General features: G+C 37.1%; 1 protein-coding gene across 8 annotated transcripts in view; it reads right to left on the bottom strand.

Annotated features, from left to right (window-relative positions):
- Positions 1 to 25,099, bottom strand: part of LOC127454806 (nesprin-1-like) — a 186,190-nt gene that overhangs the window by 93,278 nt on the left and 67,813 nt on the right. For 7 of the 8 annotated variants that reach the window (XM_051722230.1, XM_051722233.1, XM_051722234.1 and 4 more), the window contains exons 47-62: positions 23,269 to 23,474; positions 22,923 to 23,072; positions 21,521 to 21,812; positions 15,842 to 16,014; positions 15,286 to 15,595; positions 14,028 to 14,192; positions 13,582 to 13,938; positions 8,976 to 9,112; positions 7,294 to 7,471; positions 7,004 to 7,186; positions 5,626 to 5,769; positions 2,747 to 2,911; positions 2,257 to 2,429; positions 591 to 744; positions 358 to 501; positions 96 to 260 (exon numbers count right to left, since the gene is read on the bottom strand). In XM_051722230.1, the coding sequence (XP_051578190.1) occupies positions 96 to 260; positions 358 to 501; positions 591 to 744; positions 2,257 to 2,429; positions 2,747 to 2,911; positions 5,626 to 5,769; positions 7,004 to 7,186; positions 7,294 to 7,471; positions 8,976 to 9,112; positions 13,582 to 13,938; positions 14,028 to 14,192; positions 15,286 to 15,595; positions 15,842 to 16,014; positions 21,521 to 21,812; positions 22,923 to 23,072; positions 23,269 to 23,474 (3,096 nt within the window). Of the gene's footprint in view, positions 1 to 95; positions 261 to 357; positions 502 to 590; positions 745 to 2,256; positions 2,430 to 2,746; positions 2,912 to 4,378; positions 4,535 to 5,625; positions 5,770 to 7,003; positions 7,187 to 7,293; positions 7,472 to 8,975; positions 9,113 to 13,581; positions 13,939 to 14,027; positions 14,193 to 15,285; positions 15,596 to 15,841; positions 16,015 to 21,520; positions 21,813 to 22,922; positions 23,073 to 23,268; positions 23,475 to 25,099 lie in introns of all 8 variants that reach the window. The other variant, XM_051722237.1, reaches the window with a different exon arrangement.

Here is a 25,099-nt window from a genome sequence, read left to right as displayed (position 1 = left end):
AGAAACATTGTTAGCTATTTTTGCATCCACATCACTCAGTATATAGTATCCGATCCACACAACAACTAGTATATAACTTCTGAATGTCATCTGACCTGTAGTTTGTGAAGTGTGTCCTCCAGAGTCTCAATATCTCCCTCCAGCTGTGTGCAGCTGCTCAATCTCTCCTGCTGTCGTTCTAGCCAGTCTTTAAACTCATGTAGACTGCGCTGGTACTCCTGATGAGCAGACACCAGCTCCTCTGCTTTAGCAACCGCACACTAAAAGAGAAAAAGACGAGACTCATTGCATTAACATAGCAGCATATGGTAAATAATTAACATTATACAGTGATCAAATGAGGATGGTGGGTTATACCTGGGCTTTATCTTTGACCATGTTGTAGCGCTCTTGCAAGTCCTGAATCTCTAGTTGGGTGACATAATGCTCTGCCATATTGGATCCTTTCAAGGATATGACATCCAGGACGCTGCTGTGACTTGATACGTCCTCATAGAGCAACTGAAACAAGGGTAATATGGTTAAAAACACAAAATACACTTACCAATCACAAGACCGATCTCAATATTGACCCAAACACAGTTGCCTACTTTGGCTTTGCCCAGGTTGGTGGTTTTATCCCTCATCTCAGAGTATTGCTTATCGGCAGCATTTAAAGTCTCTTCTACCATCTCCATCCAGCTCACAAACTGACGCACGTCCTCTTGATAACTGGTCCACTGCGAGAGAGCGCCCTCCAATTGACTGCTCAAACCCAAACACGATACTTGTTAACATAGTGAAAGAAAGAGCTAATTAAATTTCTCTAAACAGCGTCACGGTCACATAGGTGGGAGTCCTACATTCTTAAGAATAAAGAATGGTTCAATGGTTATTTGCAGCACAATAGGTACAGTGAAGAACCAGCTTCTTTCCAAGAACTGGTATTGGGTTCTAGATTTGGTTATATGGTTCATTAAAGGCTCTTCCGATCAGTGTATTTGTTCCTAGGTTCTTTAAAGTCAAGAAGGAAAAACTTTTTGCAACCTATTTTACGTGCATTATGTACATATTTCTGACTGAAACAGGACATACAATGAGAAAAAAAATGGCGGTACTTGATTTTAATCCACTGGAAATGTATAGGATTGTGAAAAGTGTATCTATATGACAGGTGATTGGAAGAGAGGGGTTAACAAATATGCAGCCTATGTGATGTCAGCCAAAAAAGGAGTCATTTCAGAGGCAGAGCAAGGTATAAAATTTTTATGAAAATTACAAAGAAAACCCTTTTTTTGTTGTTGTTGTTGGATTAACGTGCACCAATTAATATTTCACATTAAGGCCATGCACGTATATATTAAAAGAATAGCTCACCCAAAAATGAAAATTCTCTCATCATTTACTCACCCTCATGCCATCCCAGATGTGTATGACTTTCTTTCTTCTGTAGAACATAAACGAAGGTTTTTTTAATCAAATATTTCAGCTCTGTTGGTCCATGCAATGCAAGTGAATGGTGACCAAAACTTTGAAGCTCAAAAAGCACATAAAGGCAGCATAAAAGTGATCCACAACACTCCAGTGGTTTAATCCATGTCTTCTGAAGCAACACGATAGGTGCTGGTGCGAAACAGTTCAATATTTAAGTCCTTTTTTACTATAAATCTCCACTTTCACAGACTTTCGCATTTTGAAAGTGAAAGTGGAAATTTATGGTAAAAAAAAAAAAAAAAAAAAAGGACCTAAATATTGATCTGTTTCTCACCAACACCTATCATGTTGCTTCACAAGACATGGATTTAACCACTGGAGTTCTATGGATTACTCTTATGTGGCCTTTATATGATTTTTGGAGCTTCAAAGATTTAGTCACCATTCACTTGCATTATAAGCACCAACAGAGCTGAGATATTCTACTAAAAAACTTTGTTTGTGTTCAGCAGAAGAAAGAAAGTCATACACATCTGGGATGGCATGAGGGTAAGTAAATGATGAGTTTTCATTTTTGAGTGAACTATCCCTTTAAATTCACCCTACCACAATATAAAGTGCAGCATTAAAAAGAGGCTGCTTGGCAGTTCGTTTTTTTTACTGGTTTCACACACATCTGCTCACGCCTTCTTTGCCCCTGGAATTTTCAGTGCAAAGGTAAATATGACCATGCCTTAAGGATGCAGATACACGTTTCATTTTGCTTTCAATCAAAGTATTAGTATTTTGTCAGGTGTATTTTACATTCGGTCTGTTTACTGCTTATAATAACAACTCATTGACCTTTTGCATTGAATAGATGCAGACAGCAGTCCATCCCAGGCATTTTTAAGGTCTTCCATTTGTTTGCGCACCAGTGGTACACCCTCAGCTGAAGTGTTTCTCTGCACAGACTCTCCTCTTGTCAGCAGCATTTTCATCTGGATCTCCTTCTCTTGACGTGCTGTCAGCAAAGCCTGGGGAACAAAAAGAGCAACCAGGTCTGACCACTTGTTACATGTAAACTGCATGCTAAGGGTCATGAACTCAAATATAAGTCAAATATAGTGGCTGTGTTTGGCATGGAATACTAGCACAGTGTTACTGCATACTGTACAGCATGTATTGTATACTGCATACTATTTTTTTAAAGAGTAATATGTCAAACAAACCTGTTGTGTGCTACACTGATGCCACATGACTGAATTGCTTGTGTAATTCAACAAGTGCATCCTGATTTAATGGCCTTACAAAATAATTAGAGAGTATTAATATAGTCAGCAATATTCCTCACCTCGAGTTTGATCATTCTGCTGTCCAGAACGTTTTTGTCAGCGGTTGGTGTGCAGTAGGTTTGCAGCATATGACTCGTATCAGCGACCCAATTCTGCAGCTCCTTCAGGCCCTGAGAGAACAGCTGATGTTCGGACACGATACGGTCGATACGAGATGCTTTTTCCTATTGGATAAGTACAACATATTCAAGTACTGTAAATAATCACTTTTTTATTGAGTGACTCATTGTGATGATTATCACAAACATTTTAGTACTTAATTATTCAGTAGGGGAAGTAGGGGAAGCATCTTAACCCTTTAATGCATACCTCAGGTCTTTCGTGACCCAGAACCTCATCCATATTTTTGAGTTATGCCCACACCTCTTTACTATTCCTCAACCTTTCTCTTCTGAATAGTGTAACAAAAAATTCATGGCAAAATTGCAAAGACTATTTTTTCTATAACTGCTTAATTACCACGAGTATATAGGGTCATTAAAGACCAGAGATATGTAATAGTGTCAGTTTTTTTATGCGCTTCCATAAATTATATTTTTGAATTATTTTATATCTGAATAAATTTACTATCACAGGAAATCTATTAATTTATTTTGTGTTACAAGAAAAATAAGTACTATATTCATACAAATGACAATTATATCACGTTGATTTTCTGTGTGACAATAGTGAATTATCAGTATTCCATTTGCGTGTACACATACATATTATACATGCTATTTCTTACTCAAGGTGGTGCTGTTGTTTCAGTGATTGACTCGATTTAAATTTGACATTGTTATTTGATGAAGAAGCAACGTGGAAGTAAATTATAGCAAGTGTAACACATGAACAGTGTGTTTGGCTATTGTCATTTGGGTGTACTCCTGAAATTATGTTAGTTGTGCATCTATTTAGATCAAAAACTGACTGAGATAATACATATGTGAAGCTTACGTGTTATGTGTAGCTCAATATGTGTTTGAGAGCCAGTTGTGTCTCATGAAATTTCAGTGTGGAAGTAATTAATCCTGTTCTAGATTTGTTGCATTATCTCTTTGATATGCAAAACATAAAACATCAAAATATATCAGAATATATTCTATTCTATTATTTTCTAATTGTCTTGAAAATGTTTTGAAAATTTGATCTGGGCATGTTGTAGATCCATGTACGTGCCGGGTCACTAAAGACCCAAGTATGTAATAATGTTTGGCTAAACACCAATGCATTTAAGGGTTAATTGAAACAGTAAATGTGTTAAAAGGATAGCAATTTAGAGGGTTTTTTTTAGTCATGTTTATATTTATCAGTTATGGGTAATTATTCCAAATTATGTTTTTGATTATTATAAGTTAGGCTGTAAAAATACCAACTTACATTACAGTGACAATTGACTAACTGAAAGAAAAATGTGAAACTTAAATACAATGTGAACAGAACATCAAAAACAATGTGTTCTGGAATCGCTCAACTGTGCATAAGCATAATAACTACATACAAAGTTTCAAGATGAAAAATGCTCTTTTAGACCTGGATTCGGACTTGGCTACTGCGTGATACAACAGCATTTTCAAGGTTTTGGACATAACCCTAGTGTACACCTAGTTTGGCGCACCCTGCAGCACAGGGACAGACAGGCAGGACGTTACCTTGGTCAGGTTGTTTAAAGCTAGGAACTGAGCTGAGAGCTGCGAGACACGGTGCACAAAGCCCTTTCCGGCCGTGTGTCCGTCCCACAGCTGCTGGGCCTTCTCCCTCAACCTGCTCAGCTGAGACTCCTTAGAGGCTAACTCCTCTAGCAGAGACTGTGAAAGCACAAGCACGTTAGCACAGGACAGGCCGCATCGCACAAACACACACACACACACACACACACACACACACACACACACACACACACACACACACAGTCACACACACACACACAGACACGCACACACACACACACACACACACACACAGCAGCTATTGTACTGGGTTAGTCACTCTAGATGGTTAATAAAGCAACATGGCAGCAGACAGATGTTATAAAGTCTAGGGACAAGCAATGTGAACATGAGTCTGACAGAGATGCAGATTAAAGATTAAAGCATGACATGATGCAGCCATCTTGGATTTACTTGATAATGATGTGAATCTCATGCACAGTTTATAGATCATTACAGATCCATTTAGAAACCTAACAACACTTCAAAAAGTGTTTTACATTTTTTTTTTTAATAATCACATAATTTAAATAAAAATGTTAGCATCTGCTAAATTTTAAATTGACATTAAACAATGACAGAAAAATACTGAGAGCTTCTTACACTGTTAGAAGGATATATATATAGAGAGAGAGCATTGCTTATATATATATGTTTTTTTTTAATTATTTATTTATTTATGATTCATTAATGAATAAAAAGAAGAACTTTAGGGTTATTTTTCATTTTAGGTTTATTTAAAAAAGAACTGTAGTAACTATTTTTGTGGAAACTATGGTTACCATGGTAGATTTTTAAAAGTTCATTCATGCAAAATAATAATTGTATTATATTAAATAATATAATAATAATAATAAAAAAGTTTTAGTTTTGATTTTGAAAATCTCTACATACTCAAAGAAGCAGACTTTTGACTATCAGCACAATAATATAAAAAATGACATATATATGATCACCCCACTAAAAGAGGCAAGTGTGTTAAAAAAAATAAAATAATAATAATTTAAATACTTATGTAGAATATTTTGTTTCATCCACAATATCAAAATATTGTGTAAAATAAAGATAAATTCAGAAATAAGCATGAAGCGTACAAACGTTGCTACTCAGTTTCGCCATGATGATGCTTTTGAATGGCTCTCCTAGTAATGGCTGTGAATAAAGGTGGCTTTGATTACACTGTACTACACCTGTAACCTGTGCAGTTCCCGTTTCTTAGCTGTGAGATCATGCAGTCGACTGCTGCTCTCTTGCACAGCTTCCTCAGTTTCATTCAACCAATCCTGGAGCGGCTCCACACTCGTTTCAAAGTCTCTCATCTGAGCCTGAAGATTCTGGAAAAAACAATCAATGATGGTGTATTCAGAGTAAGAAGACACAATACAAACACAACCTGATGCGATTAATAGGTCTATCAGACATTCATACAGTTTATGTAAATAATACAATAGCAAGCGACATCAGATAATGACAAATATATACAGTACATATATATATAATTTTCTTTTTTCATCAATTTTCTTCTCTTATAATTCATTCTAATACATTTTACTTCTGAGCTTGATTGAAAATAATTGTAATATTTTAATATATGTAACTATATATTTAAACATATATACTGTATATAAACGTATGTAATAATTATTGAGCTAATTAAATAAAATGTTATTATAATTTATCTAATAATATGTTTAATTATTTCTATTATGCATATGTACAGCACATTGATTTTAATATACAAACTATACATTTACCTTCATTCCAAGATTATTTCAGTTTTCTTTTTTTCATCCATTTACCTCGATTTCATTCATTTTAATACATTTTAATTAACTTCTGAATTTACATGATTTTAATATTTAATATAATTTAATTACAATTTATGCTTGTATACGTCTGTCTAATAATTACAGTATTTGAGCTATATAAACATATTAGCATAATATAAATCATACAAATATTATTATGAGTTATAATAGCATTTTATATTATTTATTTTTAATTAACCTCTGAACTTCAATGATTTTAATATATTTTAATCTAGTTTAATTATATTTTTATACATGTATATAATCATTATTTGAGCGAATCTTAAAAACTATTATTATAATTCAAATAATAATATTTTATAAGATTTCTATTATGCTTATGAAAAGCACACTAACTTTTAAATACAAACTATACTTGTACCTTCATTCAACTTCGTTGTTTTATTTTAATGTTCTTTTTCCTTAATAATACTTCTCTTATAATTATTTTTAATTAACTTATGAACTTCAATAATTTTCATATATTTTAATATAATTAAATTAAATTTGTATACTTGTATATATCAAACATCATTATATTTTTTTATATATTTTATATTTTATTATGCAGTGCACACTGAATTACCACTCACTCACTACATCTGAAATGTACCATATAAATAAACTTGCTTTGCCCATATAAAATCTATCCTAATATGAAAAGAAGGTCAAAAGTACAACAACACAAACTATATACAACACACAGGTGCTCTACTACAGGTGTGAATGATTTGTTTGTGATTAAGTAAATGGCAGACACCTGTAAGGCATTCTCTCTTTGGTGCAGGTTTGTCATCAGTGTTTTCCAGTCTTCTCTGGTTGTGTTGATTTTGCCTCTGACAGACTCCACTCTGTCTTTAGCAGTGATGCTCATCAGTAGCTCTCCACTGGCTGCCACTGTGTTCAGTTTGCCATGGCCCTGCTCTCGGTCACTCAGAAACTCCTGCAATAACAAACTCTTCCACTTCAGAAATGCAATGAATTGTGGTTTACTGTAGTTCAAAAACTTTGAATTGAGTGGGAAACTCTATAATTCAATAAAAATGCTACCTGGATCTTCTGCAGGCTAGATGATGCCTCGGCGAGATTCTGTGGCACATCAAAACATTTGGCTGTGTTGATTTTGGCATTAACCAGCCACTGCTGGAAGTCTCGAAAAGCAGCACGGAACCTCTGCTCCAGAAGCTTCTCCTTTCCTTGGCACTCTCGAGATGCCTGGAGACTAAGACTACAGAGAGAGAGATTCTGAATTACTGCAACTAAACGACAGCTTTGAAGAAGAGTGATTTACAGACTCTGTTTTCTCTGCTGGGATTTGTACATGACTGACACCATGTACAACACTGTACCTTTCTGCTAGCTCCTCTACTGTTGTTTAGTCATTAATATCATATAAAAGGTGAGCTGTGGTTGGTGGTTTTAAACAGGGACTAAAAGGGAAATGTTTCTCATTTTGGTTTGTTCTGAGCAGAAACAGTATTTTTTCGTTCCGGTTCCAGCGTTCTGCAGCCTCCTTTCCAAATGGTTACCGGTTAGAACTAAATAAAAGAACGGTTATTACGTTCTCTTTAAAATGACAGTACTCTGTGCTAAAGGTGGGTGATATACAAGTTGCAGTGTTTCCAGATCTAAAACACTTTTCCGCTCAACAAATTCAAAAGAAAGTCTATACACACAAGTCATACACTCAGCACCTCACATTTCTCCTTCACAATGACTCATTACAGGGGTATAATTCATGTATTCTACATAAATAGTATATCAGAAATAAGCATAACCCTATAATGTACTTTAAATTAATTGAAAGTCAGTAACTGTAATCTGATTACAAGAATTTAAAATGTAATGCATTACACTGCTTTTTTAGACTAATAAGTAATTAGATTATAGAAACAAATTACTTTGTAATTGGATTACACCCAACACTGGATACAAGGCACCTGTTTTGGAAAAGCAAGTTCAAAATAAGGGACTTGTCTCATCCAAAATAAGCAAAAATTAGCGATGAAATGCTTCCCAGGTGGGGGGGCTTTTCAGGGTTGAAATCATAACAAGCATAGTATACGATAGCCTATATAAAGTAACGTCTTTTCAATAAATGTATTCTTAATATTAAATTTATCCCCATAAATATTTAAAATCATTCAAATATTCATTTGGCCACCTAAAATTAATGAAAAGCCTAAATCTCTCTCTCCTGCAGGCATTCACACTGTGTAGGCATGTTTGGACTAAACGTCACCTGTTGTGGGCCGAATGATTTTATTTTATTTTTTGTAAAAATTTTAACTAGCGGTTTCCTTTAGAATCAAAGCACATGCTAATGTTTTACTAGCCTAATTGTTTTTTTCCGAGCAACAGGTAGTGCTGTATTCTTAACATTTACTGTGATAAATCCTTTCATCTTGATTTAATGAAAAAAATAATCGGAATGCAATTAACTGGTTATGAACCATTAAAAAAAAATAATAATTCACTCTGGAACAATTGAAAGGGATTTAGTTCCCGTTTTCGGTTACTTTCTGCAAAAAAAATTCATTCCTTTTGGTTTTCGTTCCTTGAAACGTTTTTAGTCCCTGGTTTTAGACAAATTCTTGTGTGGTTCTTGGCCAGAATGATTTACAGAATGAACGAGACTTAATGCTGACAGTCAAAGGTCAGTTTCAGTGAGACTTTATTATGTATTCAGACTTTTTGCCAAATACAAAACTATATATAAAAAGCATTATTACCTGTTGTACTCTTTGATGAGGGTGGACACTCTCTCAGATTGAGCTCCCAGATCTCTAGAGAAACGGCACAGATCATTCAGCTGAGACTTCAGATTGTCAGACATGGGCTCCACATTCAGCAGTGCTTCCAGAGTGTCCTGAGTCATAAAAAAAAAATGTTTACATCACTTATTAAAAATGAAGAAAATCAATATATATGTATATATACAGTTGTGCTCAAAAGTTTGCATACCCTGGCAGAAATTTTGAAATTTTGGCATTGATTTTGAAAATATGACTGATCATGCAAAAAAACTGTCTTTTATTTAAGGATAGTGATCATATGAAGCCATTTATCATCAAATAGTTGTTTGGCTCCTTTTTAAATCATAATGATAACAGAAATTACCCAAATGGCCCTGATCAAAAGTTTACATACCCTTGAATGTTTGGCCTTGTTACAGACACACAAGGTGACACACACAGGTTTAAATGGCAATTAAAGGTTAATTTCCCACACCTGTGGCTTTTTAAATTGCAATTAGTGTCTGTGCATAAATAGTCAATGAGTTTGTTAGCTCTCACGTGGATGCACTGAGCAGGCTAGATACTGAGGAGCAGAAAAGAACTGTCAAAAGACCTGCGTAACAAGGTAACGGAACTTTATAAAGATGGAAAAGGATATAAAAAGATATCCAAAGCCTTGAAAATGCCAGTCAGTACTGTAAAATCACTTATTAAGAAGTGGAAAATTCAGAGATCTCTTGATACCAAGCCAAGGTCAGGTAGACCAAGAAAGATTTCAGCCACAACTGCCAGAAGAATTGTTCGGGATACAAAGAAAAACCCACAGGTAACCTCAGGAGAAATACAGGCTGCTCTGGAAAAAGACGGTGTGGTTGTTTCAAGGAGCACAATATGACAATACTTGAACAAAAATGAGCTGCATGGTCGAGTTGCCAGAAAGAAGCCTATACTGTGCCAATGCCACAAAAAGTCCTGGTTATAATATGCCCGACAACACCTTGACACGCCTCACAAATTCTTGGCACACTGTAATTTGGAGTGACGAGACCAAAATAGAGCTTTATGGTCACAACCATAAGCGCTATGTTTGGAGAGGGGTCAACAAGGCCTATAGTGAAAAGAACACCATCCCCACTGTGAAGCATGGTGGTGGCTCACTGATGTTTTGGGGGTGTGTGAGCTCTAAAGGCATGGGGAATCTTGTGAAAATTGATGGCAAGATGAACACAGCATGTTATCAGAAAATACTGGCAGACAATTTGCATTCTTCTGCACGAAAGCTGCGCATGGGACGCTTTTGGACTTTCCAGCACGACAATGACCCTAAGCACAAGGCCAAGTTGACCCTCCAGTGGTTACAGCAGAAAAAGGTGAAGGTTCTGGAGTGGCCATCACAGTCTCCTGACCTTAATATCATCGAGCCACTCTGGGGAGATCTCAAACGTGCAGTTCATGCAAGACGACCAAAGACTTTGCATGACCTGGAGGCATTTTGCCAAGATAAATGGGCAGCTATACCACCTGCAAGAATTTGGGGCCTCATAGACAACTATTACAAAAGACTGCACGCTGTCATTGATGCTAAAGGGGGCAATACACAGTATTAAGAACTAAGGGTATGCAGACTTTTGAACAGGGGTCATTTCATTTTTTTCTTTGTTGCCATGTTTTGTTTTATGATTGTGCCATTCTGTTATAACCTACATTTGAATATGAATCCCATAAGAAATAAAAGAAATGTGACCTGCTCACTCATGTTTACTTTAAAAATGGTACATATATTACCAATTCTCCAAGGGTATGCAAACTTTTGAGCACAACTGTATATATATATATATATATATATATATATATATATATATATATATATATATATATATATATATATATATATATATCAGGGTTTCTGTTGGCTGGTAATTACCGGTTTTTGTCCGTTAACATATCCTAATGTCTGACAAATTCAAACATTGTTGGACACAATGTCTGGTGAAAATATTAGCACGATGCGTCAGCAAATCCTTTTAAGTGTACAGTGTGACGCCATGCATTGATAACAGCGCTTTGCTGCCACGGAGGTTTAAACTTTTCCAAAGCTTGAGGAGTCCTAATCAGCGACTATCCCGCAGACTAACATAAGCAGCCTGCATTATTCCTGTCTTGCGTGCTTCTCACTTCAGAATCACTTTAAAACCTTGCATTGCCATCTTCTGGAGAGAAGGACACCAGAGTTGTAGAGAAACACTGGACACATTTGACTTCACTTTGACAGCAAAGTACTTTTGTGCTATGAAAAATCAGATAATATTCATAAAAATAAAGAGCTAAGGAAATTAGCCAAGGTAATCAGCCAAGAGATATTACAGTTGCAATCGAAATTATTCAACCCCCCCCAAAGACATTAAGGATTTACAAAGGTAAGCTTTTCTGATGACCCAGAATTTTTAAACTTTACATCTATATCAGCTGAGTGACACATTCAAAGTCATAGTGTGAATATATAACCTAATATTTCTAAATAGCAGGATTTTTTTTTTAAATACAGCCATGTCATAATTATTCAACCCCTACTGCATGTAGCTGTTTCTTAAATATGTAAGGCTACACAAGTAATTGTTTTAAAACAAAATTAAGTCATCAATCTGCAATGGCACTTATTTAAGTTTTAAAATTTAAGTTTCACTTTGTAAGCTTAAAAATAAGCTGTCTCAAAAGCTAATAGAGGAGATTATTTCATTACACAAGAAAGGTCATGGCTAAAAGTACATTTCCAAGACACTTCAATTTCCAATAGACAAAGTTGGCAGCACCATTCATACATTTTTTAAATATGGTACAACAGCAACCTTCTTGGGGTGTGGAAGAAAGCAAAACTTCACCAAGGGAAATGTTGACTTGAATATTCAAGAAGTAATTAGGAAAGACCTGTTGAGTCCTGGAAGAAGGTTTTATAGACGTATGACACTAAACTGAAAATGAGTTTTAGACCCATGGGTCAGCAGTACGTCTGGAGTAAGATGACAAGGTGATGACAAGAACGACACCATCCCCACAGTCAAGCGTGGAGGCGGGTCAGTCCTGTTATGGGGGTGTTTTGCAGCTGCAGGAAACGTCTCTCCTGACTATGTGACTGACACTGTGGATTCTTTCAGGTATCAGGCCATTTTGGCCTGAAAAATGTGATGCCTTCAGTGTGTAAATTGAAGCTCGGTGATCACTGGACTTTCCAGCAAGACAATAACACATCCAAGTTGTCCAAAATCTGGTTCAGGGATAGGTCGTGGAATGTCCTTAAATGGCCCTTTCAGTCCATCATTAAAATCCCATTGCAAACCTTTGTTGGGATTTCAAGGAAGCAGTGGCAGCACAGAAACCAAATAATGTCAATGAGCTGGAAGCTTTTGCTCATGAGAAATGTGTAAAAATTCTAATAGAGAGGTGTCTGAAGCCTGAGAACACTTACCTGAAACATTTATTTGCTGTTATTAAGGATAAAGGATGCTCCACAAATGACTGACTTTAGGGGTTGATTATTTCTGACATGACATTTGTGGAGAGAATTAGTTATTTTTTATTTTAAAATTGGGTAAACTGAACTCTTTGTTCTCAAAATCACTCAAGTGTGTATTAAAAACTTACTTCAACTGTTTACTGAGGTTTTAGTTGATGTGTTTTAATTCACATCACCAGAATGTATTGCTGGTCAGGGGGGTTGAATAATTTTGATTGCAACTGTACATGACATAACCAAATGATTTGTTATTTTAATATTTATTTATAAACTAAAAGATATGTGGCAAATTGCTGATTAGTTCAGTTTTGCCCCAATTGCTGAATGTTTTTTTTTAATTAGACGCTAATTCCATGACGGCTGTTTTTTTTATTATTTTTATTTTTTTTAATGAAAAAGCAGTTATAATGAACAAATGTTTATCATTCAGTTGACCTGAATGTGTCATAAATTAGCCTGTATCGCATTATTATGCAAAGTCCATCGCATTTACATTGCAAAATAAACAGAAATGTTTCCAATTAGTACGGCAAACTTTTTCATTCTCGGACACGTTGGCCAGCACCAAAATCTCTTAGCAGAAACTCATGGTCACGATTAGTGGTTCTCGCTCACAATGGGGTGCGTGGTAAGTTGTGCATGGATTGCGGAGAGTAGCATGAGCCTCCACATGCGGAGACTCTGCGGTGTCATGCACAACGAGCCACGTGATAAGATGCACGGATTGACTGTCTCAGAAGCGGAGGCAACTGAGACTTGTCCTCCGCCACCCGGATTGAGGTGAGTAACCGCACCACCACAAGGACCTAACCTCACAAATGTGAATCTTGTGAGAATTTTGCAGAACAACGTGTAGTTACACAATATGTACATTGTATTTTATGTATTTTAATGTTGGTACATAGTAGTTAAAATCACCTAAAACAAAGTGGGACCCAAATATGTTATTTTACTATGTTACTGTAGGCTTTACTTTAGCTTTCATCCAGCTATCCATATAATTCGATAAAAAACAGGCAACTAAAAGATGCTCACTAATTTTACTGCCAACATGACAATATATTTGTTGTTTTGTTCCATAGGTATTACCTTCGCTATCTGCCAGCCCTGCACAGCCTCTTCACTAGATGTCATATCCTCCACCTTCTGTAGTTTGTCCCGCCACTCATGCAGCTTGCAGCTAAACTCCTGTAGGTCCTGCTCCAGCTGTGTGGCTAAACTGTTGAATTCCTGCTCCGAGTTTGCCATCTGACCCAGAACCCCCTCCAGACCGGAGCACACATGTTTGGCTCCTCGTTCCCACTGTTCCCAGGCCGACAGCAGCCCTGCTTCCTCTCGCTCCAGAACCTCACAGCCCATCGTGGACGTTTGGTCGCGTGTGGCAGCACCACAACGCTGCACACGGGACAGGCGCTCGCGTCCTTGCTTCTTGGAGTCTAACAGCGCCTAGAGCAGAATAATTGGAGATGAGATAACTTCCAATATTAAAGAGGAAGGTCACGCATTCTTATGCTGCAAATGGCTGAAAAACTTACCCTGACTTTGGAGAGTTTCCTCTGAACAGAAGCAGCATCTCCACACATGTCTGACCAGCGCTGAAGCTCTTCTTTAGCCGAGGTGAGCCAGTCGTTGAGTTCACGCACTGACTCCACGTACTGCTCGTGCTCTTTGACGATCTCTTTCATCTGTTGTACTTTACTCTATAACACAGGATAGTACATGTCATTGATACTGACACACTCTGGTCCATATTGAGTATATTTGGCAGGTAAGCGCTACACTATGGTCCTGTCCCAAATGGGGCCATCAGACCACACTTTGATGCCATAGTGTTGTGAGGACTGTTGGGCGCAAGTACGGACTTTGCAAAAGTACTGACTTCGCATTGCAAGGGGTGCTTGTGAGAACCCTTTTGAATCATAAAATGACAAATGATTCTCTTTTTTTACATATATTTATATAAATTATAAGATTATTCCAGGTTCAATACAAGTTGAGCTCAATCGACAGCATTTGTGGCATAAAGTTGATTATCACAAAAATGTATTTCGAGCTATGGAAGGACCTTACAATGGAAGTGAATGGTGCCAATCCGTAAACATTAAAATACTTGCTGTTTTAAAAGTATATCCACAAGACGTAAACAATATTTGTGTTAACATGATTTTGGTGTGATAAAATCACTTACTAACCTTATCTGTGTAAAGTTATATTCAATATTACAACTTCGTTGCCATGACGATGTACTGCCGTAAACACTTTAATCCCGTAAACAACGATTTAAACAATTAAATAATACAGTTTTAACAGAAGAATTAATGTAAGTGCTTTTATAAAATCTTTATAAAGTCTTTAAACCCTCCAAAAATTGTCACCATTCACTTCCATTGTAAATGCCTCATTGAAAACTCAATTTTTGCTTTTTTTAAAGAAAAGGAGGGACGATTCAAAATTATTTTTTGTGGTAATCAGCATTTTAATGTCAAACACTTTACTTTATCTGAACAGTTAGATTGAGAATATATTGAAATTGACAATACATGACCTCTTACCCATAAAATTAAATCAAAATCAATTTAGATTGAACGCAATGATGCATAATGTATAATTAAACATATAATTAAAAGAATATTAAGAATTTCAGAATATTACATTTACTTATGCTGCATCTGCTATTAACTGTTACACTTCTATGTTCATCTAAGGCACTCAATCTCAAATGTATGCCATATTAAGTTATACCAAGAAAAAAAAATTACATTTAGATTTAAATTCTCTATATATATTTTGTACCTTAATGACTGATGTGATGTTGGTAAACTGGGAATTAAACTCAGCTTTTGGTCCCTCTGCAAAAGTCTGATCTCCTGTCTTCTCATACAGCTCTGTGGCTTTCTCGTTTAGAAGGGTCAGTGCTGATGAATGGACCTCCACATCTGCCTGAATGGCCCTCAGACGCTCCAGCAGTGAGGCCTTCTCCTTCAGTCCGGGCTGCTGAGGCAGAGCCACGCCCACTTCCTGTTCCACCATCTCCATCCACTGCTGTAGCTGAGTTTTACTCTCCAGAAAACTGTCCCACTGAGTTACGGTCCACTCTAAACGACTGCATCACACAGAAAAACAACATGATTACAATACTCATATTCATATACAGTACATTTTAGTCAAGCAACAGCAAAAACTGTGGTAATCAGTCAATATTTGATTTCTTATCTGAAGAAAGTCCAGATAACATTCATAAAAAATTCTGTGTTACAACATAACCTTTATATTTTACTTCTCCTCATTAGTAACCAGTCCATTTTCTTCAGGTTGCAAGCTAAACAGTAGGTTATGTATATGAGCCTACCTGTGACAGCTCATGGCGGTCATGAGGATGTTTGCCCAGGAATCCTTCAGACTCTTGAGCTGAGAGCGAACGACTTCCTGTTTATCTCGACTGCAGTTCTTCAGTACCTGCTCTCCTTTCCCTACTGACATATTGAGCTTTACTTCTCCCTCACCCTTCATCAGCAAGATGTCCTGAAGCATCACACACACAAAACAAATGCATTAATACAGCATAAGAGTAAAGGAAATACCAGGGTTTGCAAGGCAAAAAAAAAAAAAAAAGTGTTTACGTTGCAGGTAAATTATAGAGAAGGCGCACAAGACCTCTGAAGATGTCCTGTGGTATCTGGCACCAAGACGTTAGCAGCAGATCCTTTAAGTCCTGTAAGTTGCGAGGTGGGGCCTCCAAGGATCAGACTTGTTGGTCCAGCACATCCCATAGATACTCAATCGGATTGAGATCTGGGGAATTTGGAGTCCAAGTCAACACCTTGAACTCTCTGTCATGTTCCTCAAACAATTCCTAAACAATTTTTGCAGTGTGGCAGGAGCATTATCCTGCTGAAAGAGGCCACTGCCATCAGGGAATACCACTGCCATGAAGGGGTGTACCTGGTCTGCAACAATCTTTAGGTAGGTGGTACGTGTCAAAGTAACATCCACATGAATGTCAGGACTCAAGGTTTCCCAGTAGAACATTGCCCAGAGCATCACACTGCCTCCTCCAGCCTTCCTTCTTCCCATGGTCCATCTCGTTGCCATCTCTTCCCCGGGTAAATGACACACACACACCCGGCCGTCCACATTATCTAAAAGAAAACGTGATTCATCAGACCAGGCCACCTTCTTCCATTGCTCCATAGTCCAGTTCTGACGCTCACATGCCCATTGTATGCGCTGTCATCGGTGGACAGGGGTCAGCATGGGTATTCTGACATGTCTGCAGCTACATAGCCTCATACACAGCAAGCTGCAATACTGTGTGTTCTGACACCTTTCTATCATGGCCAGCATTAAGTTTTTCAGCAGTTTGCGCTACAGTAGCTCTTCTGTGGGATCAGACCAGACAGGCTATAGCCTTCGCTCCCCATGCGCATCAATGAGCCTTGGGTGCCAATGACCCTGTCGCCGGTTCACCGGTTGTCCTTCCTTGGACCACTTTTGGTAGGTACTAACCACTGCATACTGGGATCACCCCACAAAACCTGTTGTTTTGGAGATGCTCTGACCCAGTCGTCTAGCCATCACAATTTGGTCCTTGTCAATGTCGCTCAGATCCTTACGCTTGCCCATTTTTCCTGCTTCCAACACATAATATTCAAGAACTGACTGTTCACTTGCTGCCTAATATATCCCACCCCTAGACAGGTGCCATTGTAACGAGATAATAAATGTTATTCACTTCATCTGTCAGTGGTTATAATGTTGTGGCTGATCAGTGTATATACAGTTTAAGTCAGAAGTTTACATACACTTAGGTTGAAGTCATTAAAGTCATTTTTTTACCACTCCACAGATTTCATATTAGCAAATAGGGCTGAGCGATATGTCTTCAAAATTTATATCTGGATATTTTTCAGCCTATTGATAATATTCTATATATATCTCGATAATTATGCATTTGCTCTAAAATGGCTAAAAAAAAAAAGTGTTTCGTTTTTTTGTTTTGTTTTTTATCAGAGGAACCAACATTTCATCCAAACTGTGATTGAAGCCAAATAGGTTAAATATTTTAAAGGTATTAAACAAAAATCTAATAATTACATTTTCATTAAATAAACACGAGTATGAAATTCAATCATTTTCATTGATATCACTTTAGATTTATATTTCATTTAAAATTATATATAGTAGCTTAATAAAAACATTATTTAAAATATCCTTCAAATACTTTTACTAATACATTTTGTGAATAAACAAGGAGTACAAAGCTACTTCACTGACTTATCTTTGAAACCCCAGCTGAACATTGCATAATACTAAATTATTACTGTGGGACACATCAGATTGATTATTATAATATAATGTTTAATTATAATTATTATTCTGATTATTAGATTTGCATTATACAGAAGTAATACATTTCTGTCCTATTTACTTCATCTTCACCTGGGGGCTTTTATTTTGACACTGAAAGTGCTGTCGTATTTACTTCAACTTCACAAGGAGCTTTTATTTCAACACAGAAAAGGCAATGTGAAATTGACAGTTTACAATGTTCAGCATTTCCTAAACGTTGTAATCTCCTCATCTATTATTCTGTGCCGCATTTGCAGATTTGTATAATAACTTGTAACTGTTACTAATGTTTGAATTGCGCGAATGATTGTACCTGCATTACTTTGATTTCACAATGCACGTGAACTGATCTGAGAGCACCGCCATGCACGTGCAAACAGATCAGCGTGTCTGGAGGTGTACCTGTGGATGTATTTTAAGGCCTACTTTCAAACTCAAAGCCTCTTTGCTTGACATCATGGGAAAATCTAAATAAATCAGCCAAGACTTCAGAAAAGAAATTGTGGACCTCCACAAGTCCGGTTCATCCTTGGGAGCAATTTCCAAATGCCTGAAGTTACCACGTTCATCTGTACAATCAATAGTACACAAGTATATACACCATGGGCCCACGCAGCCATCGTATCGCTCAAGAAGGAGATACATTCTGTCTCCTAGAGATGAATGTATTTTGGTGCAAAAAGTGCAACTCAATCCCAGAACAACAGCAAAGGACCTTCTGAAGATGCTAGAGGAGTGAGGTAGACAAGTATTTATAACCACAGTAAAACGAGTCCTATATCGACATAACCTGAAAGGCTGCTCAGCAAGGAAGAAGCCGCTTCTCCAAAACCACCATAAAAAAGCCAGACTACAGTTTGCAAGTGCACATGGAGACAAAGATCTTACTTTTTGAAGAAATGTCCTCTGGTCTGATGAAAAGAAAATTTAACTGTTTGGCCATAATGACCATCGTTATGTTCGGAGGAAAAAAGGTGAGGCTTGCAAGCCGAAGAACACCATCCCAACCGTGAAGCATGGGGGTGGCAGCATCATCAGTGGGGGTGCTTTGCTGCAGGAGGGACTGGTGCACTTCACAAAATAGATGGCATCATGAGGAAGGAAAATTGTGTGGATATATTGAAGCAAAATCTCAAGACATCAGCCAGGAAGTTAAAGCTCGGTCGCAAATGGGTCTTCCAAATGGACAATGACCCTAAGCATACCTCCAAAGTTGTATGGACAACAAAGTCAAGGTATTGGAGTGGCCATCACAAAGCCCTGACCTCAATCCAACAGAAAATTTGTGGGCAGAACTGAAAAAGCGTGGCGAGGAAAGAGGCCTACAAACCTGACTCAGTTCCAGCAGTTCTGTCTGGAGGAATGGGCCAAAATTCCAGCAACTTATTGTGAGAAGCTTGTGGAAGGCTACCTAAAATATTTGACTTAAGTTAAACAATTTAAAGGCAATGCTACCAAATAATAACAAAGTGTATGTAAACTTCTGACCCACTGGGAATGTGATGAAAGAAATAAAAGCTGAAATAAATCATTCTCTCTACTATTATTCTGACATTTCACTTTCTTCTTTTTTTTTTTTCTCCTTTTTCTCCCGAATTTGGAATGCCCAATTCCCAATGTGCTCTAAGTCCTCCTGGTGGCATAGTGGCTCGCCTCAATCCAGGTGGCGGAGGACGAATCTCAGTTGCCTCCGCGTTTGAGACCATCAATCCGCGCATCTTATCAAGTGGCTTGTTGAATGCGTTACTGCGGAGACACAGCGCATGTGGAGGCTTCACGCTATTCTCCGCGGCATCCACGCACAACTCACCACACATTATAGCGACCACGAGGAGGTTACCCCATGTGACTCTACCCTCCCTAGCAACCGGGCCAATTTGGTTGCTTAGGAGACCTGGCTGGAGTCACTCAGCACACCCTGGATTTGAACTTGTGACTCCATGTGTGGCAGTCAGCATCTTAACTCGCTGAGCTACCCAGGTCCCCAACATTTTACATTCTTAAAATAAAGTAGTGATCCTAACTGACCTAAGACTGAGTTTAAATGTATTTGGCTAAGGTGTATGTAAACTTCTGACTTCAACTGTATATATATATATATATATATATATATATATATATATATATATATATATATTGTGCTGTCATTCGATTAAAACTTTTAATCACGATTAGTTAATCGCATAGTTAATTGCGATTAATCACAGATTTTGAAAGTGCTGAAATTTTACCCTATCTACTTCTTTTCCTGTCAAAATGCATTTATTTCCTTCTTAGGAAAGAAAACAAAACAGTATGTAAAAATGATGCTTTATTAACATTTTACAAACAAAGCCTTCCACAGTATAAATATAGAAATGCACTGAAATATCACCAATTCAAGTAACATTAAACGTTTCCCTACGTGGGAAAAAAAGTCTACGTGGGAGTTTGATTAATTGAAAGAACTAGCCCCTCCATAGGTTGCATATTTATTGCCATGGACATTAAATCTCTTAAACTCTAATCATCCACAATATTAATCGGACATCAGACCGTGGCTATCCGCTTTGCTACAGCAATCGTGGAGCCGCATTCACGATTTGGGTCAGTGCCAGCATCAAGCACCGCTGGGCTTATTTTGTACAACAAATAGCGTTAAGAGGTCCTTTACACATCACTTGATCATCGACACGGAATCGCTGTTGTGTAAGTTTGTGTGTGTTGTGGTGTGTGTGATGACCCCAGGTGGACACAACTCACACGGAGCTGAATAAAATGTCAGAATCTAATGTCAAACCAGTAAATGCTTTAATCACAAATTAGAAAAATGAACACTTTAAATGTTTTAAATGAATCACATGTGTTAACATGTTAACTTTGACAGAGTTGTACAACACAAGCCCAGATGGGACTTGTGACATAAGGCACTATTTGATTACCACAGGAGCACGTCAAGTCTTAACTATCACGAAAATTCAGAATGAGACATTCTGTGCTTTTCATATGGAGTTCAAAGCAGTGCTTGATGCTGGCGTTGATGCGAATCGTGAATGTGGCTGCATGATTGCTGTAGCAAAGCGTTTGGCAGGGTCTGTGGAGAATGAGAGTTTAAGACATTTAATGTTCATTGCAATGAAAATGCAACCTATGGTTGCATAAATCTTTCAATTTGTCAAACTCCCACTTAGACTTTGCGAAACGTTTAATGTTACTTGAATTGGTGCTATTTTAGTGCATTTCTGTCTTTATACTGTGGAAGGCTTTGTTTGTAAAATGTTAATAAATCATTGTTTTGTTTTCTTTCTGAGATTGAAATAAGTGTATTTTGACAGGAAAATTTTTGTACTTTTAAATTCTACAATTAATCGGCATTAACTATGAAAAATTAAAAAAAAGAATGTAAATAGAATTCAGAATGCAAATAGTACAATGTTGGGTATTCTGTGAGTCAGTGGGACATTTTACAACTTTAACCTTAAGCTCCATTAAGAAAAATAGTATAAAGTTTATAAAAACAAAAATAGAAGTCAAAAAAGATTTAAATTATCTAAAAAAAAAAAAACTAAAACATTTTTTGAGTCTGTATGTTAAATGGTTAGATTGCAACCACTGCATCAATGAATATTACTCAAAGCCTAATGTAATAAAAGTCATATTTATAAATGGTTATATTGGGGGTATGGCTGTGTTTACCAACCTGCACCAGTCCCAGTCTCTTCTCCAGAGTCTCTTTATTCCCACTGGTGCTGTTGAGTGCAGTTAGTCGTTCCTGTACTCCACTGAGCCAGACCCATGTGTTTTGCAACGTCTCCTCAAAGTTCTTCTGCTCCTGCAGGCTCAGTTGACATATGCGCAGTCTCTCTCTCACCGCCTTGAGAAGTGCCTGATGCTGCAACTGCAGCTGCGCAGATGCCTGCACCTCTGCCCCACTGCCATGACCTTCTTCACTCAGAGCTTGAGCTTCCTGACACAAACTCTCAAACGAGTCTCTGCAGGATAGGAAGAGAAAAATCACTGATAATCTAAAAGACAATATTTTGCATAAAGAAAATGAAGCCTTATTAAGAACCATCAAATTTTTCTTTTTTTTTTTCTTTTTTTGCAATGTGACATTATTTGCATTACAATTAAGCACTTTATTCCTTTGAAATTCTCATTACTATACATGGAAGAAATTCCTATTCTTATTAATAGGGGAAAATTACGCAATTATTTTTATTTAGACCAGCAAAAATTAAAAGGGAGTGTAATTTAATACAATTTAGAGAGAAAAAAACAATATATATATATATATATATATATATATATATATATATATATATATATATATATATATATATATATATAATTGTTTTCTCTCAAAAAAAAATTTTCTCTCCAAATATGTTTTACTTAAATTTCTTTCTCTCTCTCACACACACACAGTCTTTTCACTCATTCTGTCTTACGTTGTCAATCAGTGATTTGTTTTACATTTCATTTGGAACTGGTATAGAGTTTTGTTTGATGTTCAGTTTTCAGTTGCGACAAGACTTAATTTTTCATGTCAAATGCACTAAAGAGGACTTTGTGGTTAAAGTTCAATAAAAAAGAAGCATTCTTAAATCGGAATTATATGCTTTCTTCTACTGTTATATCAGTAATGAAATTCAGTTGGTCTAATTAAAATGAAGATTTTTGATATTATAAGTATGATTTACAAACTGTACATTTGGGTGTCCAGCTATACGTACAACCCACATTGCACAAATGCCTGTTTTCCACATTCTATATGTATCACTTGATATAAAAACTAAAATAAAAACTAAATGGAATGAAAAACTCAAACTAAACTATAAAATATTTGAAAACTAAAACTAAACTAAAACTAACAAACAAAATGAAAACTAAACCAAATTAGAGCGAAAAATGTCAAACTAAATAGAAATAAAAACTAAATTAAAAATGTATAACTATTATAACCTTGGTGCAAAAGTGGTGCAACTGTTTAGCGAATTCGCACATACTGTAGTTTTAGCAAAATAGCACAGTGTTAATCTACCCATTCAGTGGCTTCTTAGATTTACTGACACAAGATCACTTATATAACATATTCTGACCTCTCTTTAAGCACTTCATGTTGGAACTCCTCCACGCGCTCCAGCACAGCTTTCTCCTGGTCATTGTGTCTCCCCTCGGGCAGCTCTGTGCTCAGCCTCACATCCATCCTCTCCAACCAGCGGGTCAGCCTCTGCAGACAGCTCTCAAAGCTACAGAGACACAGCCCAGTTTAATTTAGAGCATTTTGGGCCAAATAACATTTGATTGATCATTCTTTTGAAGAACAGAGTGCGCATTCTCTCCTCCACAGCAAAGCTGTTTATCCCCAGGAGTTGTTTCAAACAATCTGCCGCTCTAATATTTAACCCAGCATGCAGCGTGGTGAATAGGGTGTTAAGTTCGCACCTGCTGAGCAGACTGGCGCTCTCCTCCAGGTTTTGCTGATTCTGTTTACACTGCTCCACGTATCTGTCCCAGTCCTGCTGGATAGACGAGAGGTTCTGCTGCACCTGTCCTGCACTGGCTTTGGGAAGATGTAGAAGAAGCTTTTCTCCCTCCGTACACACTTGTGTTAGACGGCTGTCTCCATCATCCACCCGCTCCAGAGCGCCCTGATGGAGAAATGACTCCACAATTAAAAGGACAGTTCACCCAAAAATGAAAATTCTGTCATTATTTACTCACCCTAATGTTGTTCAAAACCCCTATGGGGCCGTTCAAACCAAACTAAAAAAGTTAGATGCAGCGCAATAAATATAACAGAATGCAGTATAACAAGATGCGTTTTTAAAAGCTTAAGTTCTTTTTAATTTGACACAATGTCCAAACAATGTGGCGCTCCTGTGAAAGATGCTGAAAAACATCAAAATGCAGTGCATCGGTCAAAAACGTCCACCTAGCACATGTTTCCATAGACAAACAATTGAAAATAGCTCAGATGGAAACAAAAACACGTTCAAGTTTTTTCTTCAAAAACACTGCCCATTTGACTTTTTCCAAAAGGAGATGTTTGGCAAAATGACACAGCCTCAGTCACCATTCACTTTCACTGAACAAACAAAATATGCAATGAAAGTGAAAGGTGACTGAAACTAACAATAGAGAGTCATACGGGTTTTGAATGACATGAGGGTGAGTAAATGATGACAGAATTTAAATTTTTGTGTGAAATATTCCTTTAAAGGTGCACTCTGTAATTTTTTTCTTATTACAAGAACTTTTACTTCCAAAGAAATTAATAGTAAATTTGAAACATATTTATTAAATCATGAGCACCACTGAAATGAAGACTCCAGTCATATCAGTAACCTTATAAAAGCTGTTTTACTCTACATGGAGAGCGTCCCCTCATGGGGGCTGCCAAGCACGATACCAATTTTTTCTCTCCCGATCCAATTCCTGAACTCTCTATATCGGCTGATACGATCCCAATCCAATACTAGTATTGTACAGTATTTTCCTTAATCAGTTTAGAATATTTATACCTCACTGTGTGAGAGTGAACAAGCCTCTAACTATACATTATAAAAATAATACTTAAGCTGGATGCAACTTAATAACTCTCAAGCTTTTATTTTGGCAGAACACTCCAGGAAGACTTCTGAGTGTTTGTTTGTAGGATAGTTCACAGTATTTTATTCACTTTTCATTCAAATTCTGGTGAAATGCTCCTCTGGTGCCATTCTCAAAGGATGTTTGAAGCGAACCGAACTATCAAGCATCTATCCACAGTTTTCCTGAGCAACCACTGGGCGGCGCCATGATCATTCTAACTACTTGTTTCCTGTTTCTGGTCTTGAGACGCAATGTAAAACTAACCGAAATGAGCGATCCAGCCAGAGAACAACCATTTAAGTGTTATTTGGGGTAAAAATTTATTTCAACTTGTGCAGTTTTTGGCTGTCATAGCAACTAAAGTAGTTAATGATATCAACATAACGAACCTCGGACCATCACTTCATGTCATCTACATACTCAGGTGGGTAACTGTCAAAGAAAAAAACGGTCATCTCGGCTCTGTGAAGTATCGGCGCTTTAGAGCCATGTTTTTTTACCATTTCTACAAATGTAATACTTTACCTGCTAAGAATAGTGTGCAGGTGAAAACACTGGAGACCGGAAATTGAAAACAGGCAAATCGTGGAACACTTCTGCGTTCAGGAAAAAGGTGGATATCTGAGATGTTGTTCAGGTGGAGCGCTCACATATTGCACACCGCTCTGAAAGCTAAAAATAG

Source organism: Myxocyprinus asiaticus, chromosome 17, assembly GCF_019703515.2.
Source record: "Myxocyprinus asiaticus isolate MX2 ecotype Aquarium Trade chromosome 17, UBuf_Myxa_2, whole genome shotgun sequence".
In the NCBI taxonomy this organism is placed as follows: domain Eukaryota; kingdom Metazoa; phylum Chordata; class Actinopteri; order Cypriniformes; family Catostomidae; genus Myxocyprinus; species Myxocyprinus asiaticus.
Note: the sequence above shows the minus strand (reverse complement) of the source record. Positions and strands in the feature narration are given on the sequence as shown.